Raw genomic sequence first — 19,432 nt, 5'->3', positions numbered from 1 at the left:
GCAAGAGCACGAGATCCAGCAGCAGAAATAGATGCCATGTCAGCTCCTTGGCAGTATCAGATGGTGTACATTTTCCCGCCCATCCCTATGATTGCGCGGGTACTAAAGAAGGTGAAGAGGGGTGTTGCAACCTCCTTTTTGTCATCCTGTGGAGCCTTGGGACCTCAATGTGGTTCTTCGGGCTCTTTCCAAGCATCCGTTTGAGCCATGACTGAGTTTGGGGCACTTCGCTGTGACCCTCCTTTTCTTATCTTTCACGCTGACAGGGCAGTCCTTCGGACCAAACCGTCTTTTGTCCCTAAGGTGGTTTCCAGATTCCACCTAAATCAGGAAATTGTTGTCCCTGCTTTTAAGGCAAAGAGGGACTCTTCAGCAGGGTCTATGCAATACTTGGATGTGGTGCGAGCTCTACAAATTTATGTAGATCGTACAGCGCAGGTTAGAAAGACCAGAGATCTTTTTGTATTATATGACGCAAATAAAAGAGGCTGGCCTGCTTCTAAGCAGTCAATTGCCCGGTGGATTACGTCCACGATTCGTGAGGCTTACGTTTCAGCTTCTCTAGCCATTCCGCTGTCTTTAAGGGCACATTCTACTAGGGCAGTGGGTGCCTCCTGGGCGGCTAGGCATGGCGCGTCGGCAGAACAGTTGTGTAGAGCGGCGACTTGGTCTTCCGTCCACACTTTCACCAAATTCTATAGACTTCAGGGCTTTGCATCGGCTGATGCAAGCTTTGGTCGCAGGATTATGCGTGCAGCTGGTCCAGAGCATTCCCACCCTTGAGGAAGCTTTGGTATATCCCCAATGTCGCAGTGTCCCCCAATTGGTAGGAAAGAGAAAAGGGGATTTTTACTCACCGTAAAATCCGTTTCTCTGACTCCATTGGGGGACACTGCGCACCCTCCCTTGCTCTGTATATAGTTCTGTGTGTGAAAATTTTTGATAATGGTTCTTATTTTTAAGACCTGTCTAGGTTATGTTACCTCCTTATGTTCACTCTTGGTTAGTCAAAACTGAGGATCTCTCTGGAGAGGAGGGGCATAGCAGGGGAGGAGTCCAAAGATTAACAGTTTAAGTGACAAGAACTCCTGACCACCTACTATACCCCAATGTCGCAGTGTCCCCCAATGGAGTCAGAGAAACGGATTTTACGGTGAGTAAAAATCCCCTTTTATGTGGACAACTCCCTTCCTGATGCCTCCTGCAACTGACAGCAGCACTTTACAACCAGTCTGTACAAACACCACACTACATTATTTAAGAACAATTTATTTATTTAGACGGTCGTTCTGCACATATTACATCACTCTTAATATTGCACAATACAATCTTAAGTGGTAAGAATTGTTTTGACTAGTAGTAATTCCCTATGTAGGCACTGAGGGTCCTTTAACTTTTTCTGTGGCACCTTGTCAAGATTGGTGTGCAGGAGCAGGTCCGTGCTGGACTAATATCCATATTTATTCTTAAATATACCTTTAAATATATACAATCTTATAGAAATCTAAAAAAAACAAACATGCATATAATCTATATTTTAACAAATATTTACAAACTTCTGCAATCCCTTACAGTGGAGGAATCTGTGTACTTTTTTTGTCAAATAGTATTTGCAAAATAATAAAATCGGTTAACCTTCCTTGTCATCGTATCTCGCAGGATGTGGCCTATCTGGTAATAGATGAGATTAATATATACAGTCTGTATATCAAACCAATGCATTGGGTGACGTGGAGCATGATAAAGGAGTCCAGGACAGTGGTACCTAATGGTGGGCCGCCACCAGCTGTCCGGACCCTGCGAGTTTTGCTGTCAGTGGTCTAGAACACATGTAACTACAGAAATTCCTAACACAAACACACAGTAACAATCTTCAGAAGCAGGTAGCTTATCCCAGCTACCCTGTAGAGCAAACAGAACACTTAACATATAAATACAACAAGTTACATTCTTAATAGAAGTCCGGCATTACACAAAATAGTGGTCACCGTCACAGACATTTGAAATCGGCTCACTGCGTAAGGTCAGAGGGTCCGACGCCACCTCTATACCTGTGCTGTAATTATAGCAGTGACATTATCTATAGCAGCAATTAGAAAAATATGATGGTCTGTCTATAACTATCTCCCCTCATCATATCGCACCTAGTCTTTGGTCCAAATGTAAAAGATGAGCCAAATGCAATTCTGAAAATGAGTTTTTATCTATGAAAAAGCAGATTATTCCTATGGATTAGAAACGTTAACCATTAAACTGAGAATTTGCTGAGAGCTCACTAATGACATGCAGTACCTTCCCAAAGCCTCCAGGTGGCAGTGTTTTACTGCAAGAAGTGTTTTGCTGCAGACCGGGTTACAGTATTCTTCTTTGCAATGGGAATGTATTTCCTTGTCAGGGAATGCTCTATAATCCTTCTTCTACAACAGTGTGGATCATTTACACGCCTGAGATGATTGTGTTCCTTTCCCTTCCCAAGGTTTCCTCTTGTCACCATTGGTGGCTCCCGACAGCTGACCTTGATAAACACTTAGGGCTAGATTTACTAAGCTGCGGGTTTGAAAAAGTGGGGATGTTGCCTATAGCAACCAATCAGATTCTAGCTATCATTTTGTAGAAGGTACTAAATAAATGAAAGCTAGAATCTGATTGGTTGCTATAGGCAATATCCCCACTTTTTCAAACCCGCAGCTTAGTAAATTTAGCCCTTAAGCTCTTTTCTAAAATTCAACTCAAACGGAATCGTTCCACTACAGCCAATAACAGTCAAAATCCAAAAACATGTTCTTATTTTACGGCAAGTTGCCGGAACAGGAGAAACAAAAATCAACAATAATTCCTATTGAAGGAAAATAAATGTTTATAAATCACAAGAATTGTCACAGTTGCGGTGGGCTCATAGGATCGTCACAGTGGTCTCTAACACTTTCAGAGTCTTTCCGTGGAACGGGGGGGGGGGCGTTCATCCACGGCATCAGTACATAGCGCTCTCACATGCCCGGGAATCGTGTGGCGAAAGGAACAATCTGCTGGTGGGTGGTTTGGCTGCGCTGGCAGAGGGGAGGCAGAGTGTGCTGGACGCTTTTTGTCGGTTTCTGAATCCCCAGCTGAGGAACGAGATCTTCTTTGATGCCTTTTGGGTTTTTGCGTTCTTGTTGTCATCCATGTTTAGACAGACCAGAGAATACGTCTTCTGCATCCCGGCAGAATAGGTGGCACTTTTATTATGCTGTAATAAGCAAGAAAAACACTGAATCATCAACGGGTCTAAATCGTTCCTCTGACCAGAACATCTGCCAAGTCCTAGTGCAGGTCTGGCCAACCTGTGGCTCTCCAGGTCTTGTGAAACTACAAGCCCCAGCATGCTTTGGGGTAGAGAGCTGACAAGGTATGCTGGGATCTGTAGTTCCACAACACCTGGAGCACCACAGGCTGGTCAGGCCTGCCCTGGGAAAATTTGTGGGTACTGAGCATCCTGGTGCCCGATAATCCTCAGTGGGATAGAAAACCCCCGTCTGCATCACAATATTTACCAGGCGTACAAGGTTGGACGGAAGCGGGCGACATAAGTCACATCCATTTTACCTGGCTCTGATCCCACAAGAAAATATATTTTTCCTTGTTTCCAAACACAGGAGCAGCTGGATGTATATTTGCTAGGCCATGTCTCCACTCTGCGTGAGGTCTATCGCACATGAACTTGATTCACAGGAAGACTTATGGAGGATATGAGGTGATTATAGGATGGGGCAACTAAAACGGTGCATGGCCTACAGCACGAAACTTGCCCAGAAAGGCTAAAAGATCTTAATATGTATAGTTTGGAGCAGAGAAGGGAAAAGGGGGATATGATAGAGACTTTCATATATATCAAGGCTTATAACAAGGTGCAGGAGGGAAACATTCTACAAAGGAAGAGAAGTATTAGAACACGAGGACATGCACTGACACTGGGGGGAAGAGAAGTATTAGAACACGAGGACATGCACTGACACTGGGGGGAAGAGAAGTATTAGAACACGAGGACATGTACTGACACTGGGGGGAAGAGAAGTATTAGAACACGAGGACATGTACTGACACTGGGGGGAAGAGAAGTATTAGAACACGAGGACATGCACTGACACTGGGAGGAAGAGAAGTATTAGAACACGAGGACATGTACTGACACTGGGGGGAAGAGAAGTATTAGAACACGAGGACATGTACTGACACTGGGGGGAAGAGAAGTATTAGAACACGAGGACATGTACTGACACTGGGGGGAAGAGAAGTATTAGAACACGAGGACATGTACTGACACTGGGGGGAAGAGAAGTACTAGAACACGAGGACATGTACTGACACTGGGGGGGAAGAGAAGTATTAGAACACGAGGACATGCACTGACACTGGGGGGAAGAGAAGTATTAGAACACGAGGACATGTACTGACATTGGGGGGGAAGAGAAGTATTAGAACACGAGGACATGCACTGACACTGGAGGGAAGAGAAGTATTAGAACACGAGGACATGTACTGACACTGGAGGGAAGAGAAGTATTAGAACACGAGGACATGCACTGACACTGGGGGGAAGAGAAGTATTAGAACACGAGGACATGTACTTACATTGGGGGGGGGGAAGAGAAGTATTAGAACACGAGGACATGCACTGACACTGGAGGGAAGAGAAGTATTAGAACACGAGGACATGCACTGACACTGGGGGGAAGTAGATTCAGAGGAAATGTGAGGAATAACTACTTCACAGAAAGGGTAGTGGATAAGTGTAATAGCCTCCCATCAGAGGTGGTAGAGGCTAATACAGTGGAGCAGTTTAAACATGCTTGGGATAGACATAAGGATATCCTTACAAAGAACTAAGGATCAAATAGGGTTTGAAGTTACCATAGGTTAAAATATGGGCAGACTAGATGGGCCAAGCGGTTCTTATCTACCGTCAAATTCTATGTTTCTAGAGTAGAACAATGGCTAATGCATTGTAAGCTCTGCAAGCAAACGTTGGTAATACATTTATAGAAGGAAAGTAAAGACAGGCGACATGAATATTACTCTGCATTCCTATTATTTCCATAGTATAGAACACACAATAAAATCCTTTTATCTGGATTGGATACCAGTGGAAACGTAAAATTGCCCATTGCACGGGCCCAGCTGGATATATAAATCCACAGCGGTAAGGACAATAGCTGTGTAATAAGCCTACGTACCAAACTCGAGGACTGATCCTGGATGCTGATCACTCGGATCTCTCTGCCTTGTTCATCAATTCCTTTCAGCAGGTCCATAATCTCGTTTATAGAGCACCATTTACAGTCGTTGCCGGCCACAGACACGATGTAATCTCCTTCTTTCACACCTGCTGCCTGGAATACAGGAACCAAATTTAAAGTTACTGGATGTACGGACAAGGCTACAGGCAGAGACGGAGCAGAGAAACCATCATGAAGAAAATACGCTCTCTGTAAACGTACACCCCATAGGATTATACTGTTCAATACCCCTAACTTACTGATTATAACTAGACAGGGGCCTACAAGGAAATCTTCATAAAAGGAATTTCTGTACCACACATATATATCTATAGGCCTATATAGTACTTAAAATCATATTTGGCATTACTCTTCTGTTCAAACAACGCTGTCCCTGAGCCAATCATATGTCAGTATTTTTGTATTCTCATTAAAAGACAATGGGTAAATGTATCAAGCTGTCAGTTTGTAGAATGTACTAAATAAATGATAACTAGAATCTGATTGGTTGCTATAGGCAACATCTCTACTTTTTCAAACCCGCAGCTTGATAAATTGGCCGCAATGTGTTATCCTGAAAACCAGTCCAGTAGGTTTTATGAGCTAATCCCACAGGTACACTGCGTTCTCTACCTCCATGCTATAGTTTGAAGTGGGGCTATACAACAATCCAGGTAAACTTCATCTGTAAATCAATGTACTTACCGACGCCGGGCACAGAGGATCCAGCTGGGTGATTTGTACAGGGCAGTCACCTTTTAAAGTGAATCCCAAGTCCCCATCTTCAAGGGTCAACTGTACCTTCCTTGGGGCGGTCCACCTCTGCCTTGCAGAGAATACCGAGAGTGGACCCTGAAAATCAGAGACAAAATATCATGGATTAATTAACACATTGTATTCCAACAATGCAGCAATAGTCAGTGTTCTTGTATCTGATGCTAAAACAATACAGGAAGGAGACTTAAACTAAGAAACTATTTCAAAGTGTTAACTATACTATATTATACTAAACTTGTAACGTTAGGAATTTGGTGACCCACCCGCCTTGTAAATCCACAGATCTGGATGTTCAGTGGATAGATAAAATGCACAGATCACAGGGTACAAATTGTCCTGCCACCCGATACACTAACACACAGGTCGTGGAACTCATCGAGCTACAGAATACTCAAGGGCCAATAAAAATTCTGTCCAATCTGAACTTGATCAGAGGACGATTGTTTTGGGTCCATAATTGCAGCGCTTTCTGGTGAATTTCTTCTGAATTGTCCCAGTTTTAGTTAATTTATCCGCTGGCTGCAAATTCCCATACGTACTAGCGTGTAAGCCACTCATAGCATTGACTTGGTCTATTGTAGACACTAGCAGCTTAGCAGAGTCAGTGCATCAATTGTGTCACAGAATAAGACAACGTGGTCAATTGCATATTGCCTTGTGTGTGCGTCCCTTATTTAAAAATAAAGATCGGGGTGTTTTTCCTTCTTTTACACTTTTCTGAATTTGAAGCCATTTTTTTTCTGGCCCCTTGAAAAGTTTAAAATAATTTTATTGCAAATACATATAAATATATGTTCATTGCATCACAAAACACGGCCCGTTACATCATTACATCGGATCATATCCCTGTTCTACTTACCAGGCGTTGGAAGAAGTCGATCACTTTGACTCTGGAGAGGGAGGGCGAGGTCATTTCTGACTTATACTCAGTCTTACCTGGGGAGAGAGCACAGAGAACGCTGAATACATTTCGGAAAACCTTATTTAAGTGAAAACCTTCAAACAATATTACATTTAAATATTATTGATTTTTTTATTTACAGTTATTTTATAGAAAAAAATGTTTTCGTTAGATTCCTCCTGTACCTTGATTTCACTCTTATTACGTCAGTATTTATAAATCCATCTACAAAGCATCACAACAGCGTCCGTAGATCGTTAACAATTGGCACAGTGTTTAGCATTGCTGAGTGCGTGTGGGTGTGTATTTAGGCTGTAAGCTCCAATGGTGCAGTGACGGATGTGAATGATGATATAGTCTCTGTACAGCATTATGTTACCAAATTGCCACTGTATAAACTAGTAATAATAGTACTTTGTAGCACCTATTACATATTATCTTGCTGTATGTAATGTAACATTTTATAATTTGACTCTCATTTATCATTTTTATGCATCATCTATATACCAGACCATATTTCTTCCTCTATATCGGTCTGTTATTTAGAATTGCAATGATAATACTTGTATCACTACGAGGAGAGAGAGGTCCTAGATCCACGTAAGGCGTAGCAGAACCCACTTACTGATGATATCAGGGGCCACCAGTAAATTTAGGAAGTCGTCTTCTTTCTGGTGCTGGGAGGATTTCATTAGCGCCCTCTTGTGGTAAGCGGACAGTATGTCCTGCAGCACGTCAATCTGCTTCAACTTGTTGCAGAGACCGGATAATCGCAGCGACTCTTCGTGACAGGCAATCGCTTTGGATAAATGCGCTTTTCCTACACGCAAACAAAAACAAGACAACCTCAATATAAGCAAAGACTAGGACGTGACCAGACTGTATACACAATACATTATATTTATTTTTTTAATCTTGCATTGCTGCTAATGAAAGCGGTGTGAGAATTACACACAAATATTGGGCGCTCAAGTCATTTAGTGATCAACGAGGCGGCAGCTAGTAAAAATAAAAAGTGCTGACCTCTAGCAACACAGTGTTAGTGTGTACGCTCCCACGGTCATGTGTTATCTACCAAATCACATTGTATCGGTAGATTTGGTTTTCTAAAACTTCCTAAAAATCCCCATCAATTATGGAACAATGTCGGGCAAATGTGGCAGTGTGCACACACTCACCACCAGCAGTGTAGGCAGATATCTGAAGTGTGTACAGAGTCACAATCTTTCAGCAGATGGTTATGAGAGATGAAGATCACAGATCTGAAGGTAAATTGTATAGGGGTGTACACATGAATCTGTATGGTCATCGGGACGTTCAATCTTTGATGAAATCGTTACAGAAATTGTATCTGCAGTAGTTTTCTGTAGTGTGTACGCAGCTCGAAATGTGAGAGTTTGCTTAGATCTGCGGTGCGTTAATCAAGTATCGAACTACTCCCACACACAGACAAATGTGCAATGTACTTGTACTGTATTGTACTAAAGCTGTTTCTGTGTTTCATACAGGTACTATATAGTCTGTGCGTTATCCGAAGATTGCCAGTGCATTCATTAAATTATACATAATACAACAGTCAAATTATATGAATGCATGGTTTTATCCTGCTGCTGTAGGTCTCTTATAGATAGTGACATACATTAGTATCAGCGGCTGCTTAATAATACTCAGTGTACACTTAGGGGTATATTTACTAAACTGCGGGTTTGAGAAAGTGGAGAAGTTGCCTATAGCAACCAATCAGATTCCAGTGCTCTTTTATTTATTACATTCTAGAAAATGACAGCTAGAATCTGATTGGTTGCTATAGGCAACATCCCCACTTTTTCAAACCCATAGTTTAGTGAATCTAGGCCTTAAAGTTAACTATATGGAATACTGGCAGCATGGTGGCTTAGTGGTTAGCACTTCTGTCTCACAGCACTGGGGTCATGAGTTCAATTCCCAACCATGGCCTTATCTGTGAGGAGTTTGTATGGGTTTCCTCCGGGTGCTCCGGTTTCCTCCCACACTCCAAAAACATACTGGTAGGTTAATTGGCTGCTATTAAATTGAATATAGTCTCTCTCTCTCTGTGTGTATGTTAGGGAATTTAGACTGTAATCTCCAATGGGGCAGGGACTGATGTGAGATTTCTCTGTACAGCGCTACGGAATTAGTGGCGCTATATAAATAACTGATGATGATGATACTGGCGATTTGTCATTTGTTATGAGGGTTTAACCAACATTGCTGTTCTTTATACATTTTTTAATATTAAATAAATAAAGTTAAAATATTTTATTGGAAGGCGGACTTGGGGACATATTCAATTAGCCGCAATGTTTGAATGAACATTGCGGTTGCGTATTTTCTATGGTAATACGATACCGCAACATCACGGATTTCCCTTCCCAACCCTAACGGGTGCGGAGTGCCTTTGCGCCCGTTCCGGAGGCGCTCCGCGCATAACTGAATGTGCCCCCTAGAATATTTATTGCAGAGTTATAGTTAGATCTTTCTGCATCGTTATTTCTTGTTACTTTACAGGTAAGAGGCAGGCACTGGTATTCTTGTTTCTATTGTTGGTGTGAGAATCAGCAGCCGGTTATTGGTTGACCGGTTTACAGTGATTTTCCCATTGTCCTAGAACAAACAGGAATGTGAACTATGCTCCGTATAGCAGGGTGCGGTCAGGAGCATATTATAAACACAATGTTACAGGGTGTTTTATGGAACACTAATATCACACTATAACCAGACTCCAGGACTGGATGTTATGTACAGATTACATTGCAACACACAAAGTTCCAGATTTAAAAGAACAGAATGTGATACTTATTGTAAATGTAACCTCTGCAATAAGAGTGTGGAAGCCTTATTCTGGGAGTCACTTCCGCTCTCATCTAGGTACAGGGTCTCTGGCGGCTGATCCGTATCTGTACTCTGCTCTCTCCTGACAAACCCATACTGTAAGTTCCTCTTGGAGCTGGTGGTTTTAGGGTTCAGCAGGGATTCCGGAGCCTATTGGGGATTTCTGGGTAAACCCAAGCACTATATTCCCCTAGGCCAGTATTGGCTAACCTGTGACACTCCCAGGTGTTGTGAAACTACAAGTCCCAGCATGCTTTGCCAATATATAGCAGCTTATTGCTGGAAGGGTATACTAGGACTTGTAGTTTCACAACACCTGGGAGTGTCACAGGTTAGCCAACACTGACCTAGGCTCAGGGATCACTGAATCTCAGAGCGGCTGGGCAGTGAGCTCCAGAAGATCAGGCTCCGAGAGGACAGAGTGGCGGACAGAATATATCTCTTAGAGGAACATAATATGTCAAAAAAGAGCAGTAGACTAATTGACAGCAACATGCTTAGCAGTGAACAGTGGTTCATATATTACCATTAAAGCGGTTGGACTGGTCCTGGCCATTCACGTAGTTTAAGATCAGCCAGGATAGACTAAAGCAGCGAGCTTCCATGACCAAAGAGGGCGTAACGTGACTGGGTAAGAGGCAACCATGTGACGCTCACATCCAATTGTGTCCCGCCCTCTTCAGCCAGGAAGCCATCCTCCGCAGGTAGTCCAACCACTTTAATCTCTCCCTTCCATGCGACGTCGTAAAACTACTTCTACAGGAACGCACATTGAATCTTTAATCTATATGGTGTTGTCGGATTGAGGTTACCTAGTTGTGTCCGCTGCTGTTTGTCCTTTAGTATTTTCATGGCAGTCAGTCCGTCGGGGATGTGGTCGTATAGCTGGGACAAAGCCTTCTCCTGCTTATCCTCATCATCACGCAGAGTCACTGTGGGAAAATCACCATAAATATGTTATTTAGAACAACAAAATGAAGGGGGGTTATGTCCTACATAGGTGACATAAGGTCACATCCAGTATAGAGAAAAGGAGGTTTCATATAAATTAGTAACTTGCAACTCTCTTACAAAGTCGGTAGGATAGATATCTATACATTAATAGCATAAGTACAACTTTTATGAGCGAGTAGGACTTTTATGAGTGACTTATTTCTATGATGCCGTTGTCTGCTGGGTGGTCTGGAAACTGTGGCAGTTAGTGAACTCTCCCTGTGCACCCGCTGGGTGACCTGGAACATGTGACCTGCTGGGAGGTCTGGAAACGGTGACCATTATTTGCAGCCACATATATCCGCACATCTTGTGGGGACCATGCTCAACAATATAACATCGATGGAAGAATTTATACATATATTGTAGTGTATAAAGAAATTCTTTAGTTCCTTTAATATAGTAATTGATAGTATAGTCATTTATTCATTATACTCTGTTGTTAAAGTTTCTACATGTAACGTAGTGTATCAAAAAAAGTTATTGAATTCTGTTAATAAAGTAAACTGAAATGTAATGACTAAATTACTTTAAGGCGGTTACCGCCGGGTTTCTAAAGTTTGATTGAATGATACTAACAGAGAACATATGAACCATTTTTGAATCATATAATATAGTGCCTGCGCTTTTTTTGCGATTTCTAGGGCACGAATCTGGAGACAACAGCAGCAGCTTGTGAGGAGGACACACATTGTAAGGCAGAGGACACAAGTAAACACTTACGCTGGTGATCAATGAGTATGATTGCCACAAAATAGTGGGCCAGGGCTTTGTAATGCTCGGCTTTCACTTGTACCATAACGGACCAGGAGTAGGGGACGTTCTCCTTGATCGGTGCTTGGCTCATGGCGTTGAAGACTTGTAAATAAACATCGCCGACCTGCAAGACAGACCACCGAGGATTGTAAGGCTGCTCTTTAAAGGAGGACTCTAAATACTTCAAGATTACAACAAAGCCAGCAGCTGGCTCCCAAATGTAAATCTGTTTTTAACTTCATTTATGCTTTAAAACTAAAATAATGCTTATTTTATAACGGTGCTAGAAGCACAAAGTCATTTGAATGAAGTCTATTTCCATTCTTGAAAGTATAGTCTCTGCTCATGCACAGCAGTATGGACACACACGAACTTCAGGGACATGAAAATGCTTCCGACAGGCATCAACGCTCTAGTGTAATGTGCCCAAAACTGGTGAATAACCATCACAAAGAAATAAAAAATACAAAGTAAAACAGATTCTTTGATCAGAAAATCAAGAAATCGCAAAGATTCCCTCCGCCACAGCCATTGTCTAGAACAGAGGTGTCCAAAACTAGTCCTCAAGAGCTACCAACAGGTCATGTTTTCAGGATTTCTTTAATCATGCACAGGTGAGTCATTATGTGGCTGGGTCAGTAATTACCCCACCTGTTTCTACAGACAGAAATCCTGAAAACATGACCTGTTGGTAGCCCTTGAGGACTGGGTTTGGACACCTCTGTTCTAGAACTTATGCTGCTGAGAGAAAATGTTTTACAAGTTATCAGTTGCAATAGTGAAGCTTCGGCATGGCAGACACGAACTAAGTTTATGGTAGAATCAGGTGGGCCTATTTGAAAGTAGGGCATGGAAACACTATCAGTCACAGTGTTAAACTGGAACTGCCCTAAACTTCAGCTGCACAAGTATTAAAAGTTCCATGAATGAATCACTAACAAAAGCAAACATACAATTACTTATCCGTGTACACAAAGACTCAGGTGTCGGTTGCTGCGATACCTGAAAACATTGCGTCATGTCTAATCCTACAGCGCCAGGAAACCTCTATGCGGCCTTTGTCCTTGAATGGTTAACGGACGTGTAAGACGCAACAAATACCTTCGCTGCCTCCTGCGCCACCTTCACCAAGTTGCAGAATTCGTTCTGGACCCCCGATAGGATCAGTTTCTCAAAATAGCACTCGTGGGCTTCCGCCATCAGCATTTTGATGAGAGTGCCCAGCATGGCGGGGCTCATGTCATAGCTTGGGGTGTGGGTGAAGGTTTCTTTCAGGTAGCTGAGAACTCCTGGAAGAGAAGGAATGGGGTTTAACGTGTACACAAGTCTAACAGCCATTAATTTAGATATTATCACTTATTAATATAGCGCCAGAGAAAATGTAGTCATTCATTCACGTCAGTCAACTGTGGTGTTGCCCCTAGCAACCAATCAGATTCTACCTGACATTTTTGTAGTGCAGTTTAAGAAATGAAAGCAGGCATTTGATTGGTTGCTATGGGCAACACTAGAGTTCCCCCTTCAGGAAGGCCCAAGGCAGCCATTTTATGGGCTGAACAGATTTTCATGAGAATTCAGCCCATCAGTTCCCTCATTGTTCACTTTGTGCCTCAGCGAGGTCACTAGCTCCTAACAAACCGATAGGCTTAAATATTGGTTCTGCCGTCAAAATGGCCGCCTCCGCTCTGTGCACGCAGCAAGTGCACTTTAGAACCGTGAATCGCCCCCCTGCACAGAACAGTGTATTTTGTATTTTTCACCTTAGCAACCAAACATCCAGGACATTCTCAGACGCCCCGTTCTTTGAGTGCTCTTACATAGTCACACAGCTCAGTTATTCCAAACACAACAATGTAAACACAAAGTTATAGTTCCAGGATTTGTACGCCAACCGGTCAGACAAGTTGCATTAATCAGCCACTGACAGAGGACTTTCAGCTCTGGGCTTTGTGACTTTCAGACATGACAGGAAGTATCTCTAAGTGCATCAGTCCCTGTCTATGAAGTTATTTCATGTATTTAGCAGTACGGGCCTCAGTTAGTGTTACAGATATGGAAATATAGAAGGAGCAGTTTTGCACCTTCGTGGAACCAAGTTGCTCTACAGGGGATGAGGGGGGGGAGTGATGGCAGAGAGATTTATAGGTGGGAGGGGGGCACGTCCTAGCATTTACAAATTTGCAATTACACAGCATGGTTTGTGCAGGTATACATTTGCACCCTTTAGTTGCACATGGAGCAGAGTTGGGAGGAGCAGCCTGAAGGCGAAAGGTCAGCACAATCATTAACCAGCCAGACATAAAACTGCTTCCAAACACAAAGCTCAACAGCAGGTAAGGATTGTCTGAATCCTCATAAACACTATAAAAGCTGCATCGTATTCTCGTTATGTTTCTATCCACTTATTTCTACATTAAACACATTTCTGACTTTAAAAGCTGCCCCCACCTTCACTGGAAGGCGACAATAAATCAGAGAAACGACAAGTAGAAGCCGGTCTATGTCTTTCCCTGGGGGGAGTGTGAGCTGTGTTATTGCTAGGCTGTATTACAGCTCTATAATGTGCACAGCCGCTCCATAGAGAAGGCAGAATACTTTGTATTTGTGGTGGATTATTGCAGTGGGTGCAGAGAATATACCAGGAACACATTCAAATTAATTAAAATAAATCTATATTCCTATAGGGTTTAAACCAGGCCTGGCCAACCTGTGGCTCTCCAGATGTCGTGAAACTACAAGTCCCAGCATGCTTTGCCAGAAGCTTCAGGGAGATCCTGGGGGAGGTGGGCAGGGGCGGGGCTTGATGAATCGCATCATTTTGGCCCTGCCCCCTAAACGATTGTCACAATTTTGGCCAATTACAGCAGGGGGCATGGCTAAGATGACGCATCATTTGCATCATTAAGCCCCACTCCCCGCCACTTATCTATTGCGGCAGCAAGAACCGGGAGGTTGCCCTGCTCTCCCGGGAGGTCTCCCAGAAATGCGGGAGTCTCCTGGACATTCCGGGAAAGTAGGCAACTATGAGTTAAAGAAAAGCAGCTAATGAATCTCTTGAGACTGAAATGTCTTTTACATTTCTGTCTCCATTACTGAAGTCATGTTGTCTTACCTGTCAGTCTTTGATTAAATCTATGGCCACCCCCATAGGCATCAATAAATGGACATAGGACACAATTTCTGAACTGTGTCATCATGCCACAGATGGTGAAGCCAACCAAGTCTTGTACTGGCTCAGCATCAGGGAGAATGCCAGACTCTTCAGGGCGTGACGGAGATCACCCCTATTTCAGGGAGTCTCCCTGACATTTAGGAAGAGTTGGCAAGTATGAGATTATCTGGCTCTGCAACCACCCAACAAACAGAATGGTTGAGGTCTGATCTTTTCCCAAGGACACGGTTTTGATTATTTTACACAGACTATTTGCTTTTTTTTTTACAATATTATTAAATAAGCCTTTAAAAGCCATGGGGGCAGGCTGTCCCTATTAGGCAGATCTAGCGCCTTTCTAGCCTGCAGCATGGATAGATCGATGACTCCAAATAATCTAGAGAATGACACGTTAATCATTAACCACAATATCTACTCAGCCAGAAACCCCAAACACAGCAGCGAGGTGGAATATCTGCATAGTTCTCCGATGTAAGAGAGCGAGGGGGGTTATCAGTCCTAAAAATGGGGGAGGGTCAATTACTCATTCGGTTAGTAATTCCTTTAATGTTACTTAGCTGATACCACATAAATCGTCTCTATATAACTCCAGTCAAAATAGATGTTATATGGAGACAATGATAGAAAATCCCAGTTATACAGTCTTGGAGTATAAGAGCTGTTTACATATCGCCTAGTGAGTATCAGCAGGGCAGGAGAGCTGTGGTGTAAGAAGACTGCGCCCAGGTATTATAGAGCAGAATTCAGGTGCGAATCGAGTTTTCCCATGTCCTGAGCGAGGGCAGCTTAGAAAATCTTCCATTTCTAAAAACCAACTAATAAACCCAAACGTGACAGGTTCTAGCTCGCCTAACACCATCGTACCACATTAGGCCCACGCTCTGCGCCCCTTTACCTGCGGCTTTCTGAAACATGGTGACCGCTTCCTCCAGTCCAGATTTGGTTTGTCGGTTACAGCGTGTGCCGATCTGCGTGTACAGGGCGCTGATGTTAAATAAAATGCTGGCCTTCTCCAGCGAGATATTTGGCTGGCTGACAGGAACGCCAGTGAAGGAGTCATACCTAAATTGGAAGAAAAAAATTAGGATGGTGACTTAATTGGACATTATAAAGAGTCTTCATGAAATCGCAGAAACCAGTGTTGTCACTAGGACATGCGCAATGGCAGCCATTTTGTGCTCAGAACCATTATTCAGGAGAATGCAGCTTATCCATTCGCTTGGAGCCACTGACTGAAGCAATACTCGTGGGGTCGTCAGCAATCCGTTCACTGGAAACCAGCGATGTCCTTCTGAATGGATAAACTGCCTTCTCAAGGATGTTGGTTCGGGGCACAAAATGGCTGCCATGTCTCACGCCTCAGCAACATCATCTCCTGGGGAACGAATAGACTGCATGTTCATATTGCTTCAGCCTATAAAATGGCTGCTTTCACTATGGCTCAGCCATATGCCAACTTAATAGGCTGCAAAATGGGTGTACCATTGTATGTGGAGGACAGGTGCACTTTAATTCATGTCACTAGGACATAAAAAAAAAAAAAAACACAGGTCTTTTTCCATAGGTAATACAACAAGACTAAATCTCCCCACCCTGTTCATTCATCTAGAAGCTTATACAGGCATGCGGTCTTAACTAAAGCTTAGCCAAACTTATAATAACATACCTAGAGTTAAATTATTAAGTTATTACTGTATGGTTTCCTGCTATTTTGTATACTCAGCAGATCCATTGAAATGGAAGAGAATACATGTCTTAAAAGAACAGGTAAAGCCACTGTTTGACATTTATACATAATAAAAGCTGTCTATTATGGAGCTTAATATACATTGTCCTATAGATTGTAAGCTTTCGAGCAGGGTTCTCTTACCTCTCTGTCTGTATGTATTACCCAGTATTGTCTTATTAATGTTTGTTCCCAATTGTAAAACGCTACGGAATTTGCTGGCGCTATATAAATAAATGTTGATGATGATACACAAAATATCTAGTGTTCATATGTCACTAAATAGGTCTCCCATGCTCTAACTCATCTGCAGCCATTTTAGGAGGGAGGAGTCTTCTCTAACCGAGCAGGCAGAGAGTGACTGACATCTTGACAGACTTGCTATGCCTGGTTTGGTCGATTTTTGCACAGGGGTGGGGCCAGTGATGTCACAGCAACTCAAATAACTGCATTCTTAGTTTTTTTTCTGACCTGCATTGGTTGCCATGAGGGTATTGTTGGGTAGACTTACCAGGTGAACAGAATGCCCATGTTTCTGCTGGACGGAAAGAACCGGTTCTCCAGAAACCCGAGCTGTTGAAAGTAACTCACCAACAACTCAATCCCAGTTTCGTCTCTGCTGGGTGTTCGACAGGCCTATAAAAAAAAAGAAAGGACATGGCTTAAACATTACGAAATCTGGTATTTGTTGACTGGTTCTTATTGTTCCTATTGCACAAAGTCACTGGACACTTGAAAGACTTGGCAGAGCTCCCATCACTTTAAAGTGACAAAGCGAGTTACCCATGTGTCTAACCAGAGTTAGGGTCGCCTGGTGTCATCCTGACAAAAGTGTGCTGTGTTATTTGCGATAAGAATAATAAAAACACAGTTATCCATATAAGTAGTAGTAGTAAAAAAAAAATTATAGGTGGAAAAATCGGGACGCATGGGAACCCCCATGAGACTAATAAGACAGATATAAACGTTGTGCTTCCTTTGAGCGTTAATGCAGTAAAATGTGGAGTTTTAACACAATAATCCTATTATCCATTATTCTAATTCAAGCCTTAACTACTTAAAATGGGAAAACAGGAGATGTCAGAACACTGTGTATACTTCATATAAGCAGAAAACATGGAAGTGTCACCATGGAAACAGAATGTGACAGTTTAATTTAACCACAAAAAGACAATACAGCCAAAACCCTTGTATATATTTTTCCCAGAATCCCACCTTTTCACAATCCCTTCTTTCATTAATGCATTTCAATGGGACTAATTTTATACCACAAACAGTAGCCGATATGGTATTTTGTACAGTCATATTGCTATACTTTACTTATATTATGTTAGTATTGAAAACAATTACACAGATGCTGCTCGTACAGACTATAGGAGATTTTATCAGGTAAGAACATGTTTGTTTGTTTCTTCATTGTTATTTCTTTGTGTAGAGAACAAATTTGTTAAAAAAATAAGCAAAATTTGCAATTGACCACCTTTGATTATTACCGTTTAAGTTTTTAACTTGTTTTAAAAGTAGTGTGTACGGGTGAGAGTTTTACACTGTCCCGGTTTTTACACCAATTTCTCCCGACCCCTTATGAAAAACGTAAAATTGGTGTTTGACTGTATCTATAGATGGAATATATTTTAGAATAAATATAATGAGAACGAACACGGGGCACTGGGTTTGAATCTGGCCCTTGGCAGCCAATCAAATGTTTACTTTCATTTTTCCCCCCCAACTCAAAAAATGAGAGAATCCGATCGTTGCCGTGAGCACCGACCACCAACCCCGCTCTAGCAGATTATTAAGTGTACCCCAGCTCCTGTAGATCTAAATTGTACTTTTACAAATACTATGTGTCTAGATAAAATGTATATTTCTTAGCGCTTCAGGTCTTTGTAACATGATATAACGGAGGGGGCTGGTTTCAGCGGAAGCATTTCTCATTGATGAAACTAAAGTTTTTGTTCTTGCAAAAAAACAAAACAATGTTTATACTGTAAACCTGTTTTTTTCAGCTCAAATACCTCTCTGCGGCTAATGAAAAGGGTTTCTTTTTCACTCAGAGATCTTATAGTAACCCCTTTAAGGCTCGAAACAATCAGGATTCTAATAATGACTGTGGAATGTTGTCCGTTCTCATCTCCCAAAGACCCGACTCCCACCTACTATTAGGACCATCGTACCCTCTTCTCGGCTCCTTCCACCCATGCTGTATAGCCCACTAACGGCAACTTTCCTCCCACCGTCCTTCAAGGTCTCCCGGTGTTTTGGGCAACAAGCCAGCAGGGTGAAGCCGCGGGCAGACTGCCAGCGATCTTGCATTGTTCCAGGAACCTAAATACATTTATTTACAGCACAGAAACCCTGAGGCCCATCAAGGAATCAGGAGAGTTCAGTGGGTCACGTAGAAGAGATCAATGTTGTGTTAAAGTGTAATTAGAAGAAGGCAACTGCATACTATAGACTTGTATACAAATTGTTCATTATAATTTAACATTAGCCAGACTCCTATCACATCACCAACAACTCCCAATCGTTACCTGTCTGAGGTCCATGAGGTCAGCCAGCTCGTTCTCATAATCCGCTCCATCCTCGCTGTAATGTTCCAGTATAAAGTCCTATAACAAGAACAGAGAATCCAATATGGTCATAAACCCTTCTTATCACAAAACCTAAGCTGCCATACGACTTGCCCCGGCCGATATTAAATGGTTATAAACCGGTGGGATACTTGCTTTACAAACTGTATCGGGAAAAATTGCAATCCGATTGGTTATCTGTGCGCTAGTTTTCATAAACGCTCCCTGTATTGTTTCTAGAACAAGTTATGGATCAGTATTATTACTTGAAAGGCGTCTGTAATGTTTGCATTTAAATTCACAACTTCCATTTGCTAATAAGAGGAGTTTCAAAGTATGTTTTTATTTTAATTTTCCTGATCCTTCATATTTGAAAACAAGGTATAAAGTGATCAGCTTCTATGCGGCACTCAGAAGACTACCACATTG

At 42.4% G+C, this 19,432-nt stretch overlaps 1 protein-coding gene across 1 annotated transcript in view; it reads right to left on the bottom strand.

Annotated features, from left to right (window-relative positions):
* Nucleotides 1–1,253: 1,253 nt before the first annotated feature.
* Nucleotides 1,254–19,432, bottom strand: part of RHPN2 (rhophilin Rho GTPase binding protein 2) — a 41,940-nt gene continuing 23,761 nt past the window's right edge. The window contains exons 5-15 of the mRNA XM_075189194.1: nucleotides 18,965–19,042; nucleotides 16,942–17,066; nucleotides 15,600–15,766; nucleotides 12,634–12,821; nucleotides 11,500–11,656; nucleotides 10,596–10,715; nucleotides 7,556–7,750; nucleotides 6,889–6,965; nucleotides 5,958–6,104; nucleotides 5,211–5,366; nucleotides 1,254–3,226 (exon numbers count right to left, since the gene is read on the bottom strand). Coding sequence (XP_075045295.1) covers nucleotides 2,972–3,226; nucleotides 5,211–5,366; nucleotides 5,958–6,104; nucleotides 6,889–6,965; nucleotides 7,556–7,750; nucleotides 10,596–10,715; nucleotides 11,500–11,656; nucleotides 12,634–12,821; nucleotides 15,600–15,766; nucleotides 16,942–17,066; nucleotides 18,965–19,042 — 1,665 coding nt within the window. The 3' untranslated portion in view covers nucleotides 1,254–2,971. The remainder of the gene's footprint in view (nucleotides 3,227–5,210; nucleotides 5,367–5,957; nucleotides 6,105–6,888; nucleotides 6,966–7,555; nucleotides 7,751–10,595; nucleotides 10,716–11,499; nucleotides 11,657–12,633; nucleotides 12,822–15,599; nucleotides 15,767–16,941; nucleotides 17,067–18,964; nucleotides 19,043–19,432) is intronic.

Source organism: Mixophyes fleayi, chromosome 10 (assembly GCF_038048845.1).
Source record: "Mixophyes fleayi isolate aMixFle1 chromosome 10, aMixFle1.hap1, whole genome shotgun sequence".
NCBI classification, from domain to species: domain Eukaryota; kingdom Metazoa; phylum Chordata; class Amphibia; order Anura; family Limnodynastidae; genus Mixophyes; species Mixophyes fleayi.
Note: the sequence above shows the minus strand (reverse complement) of the source record. Positions and strands in the feature narration are given on the sequence as shown.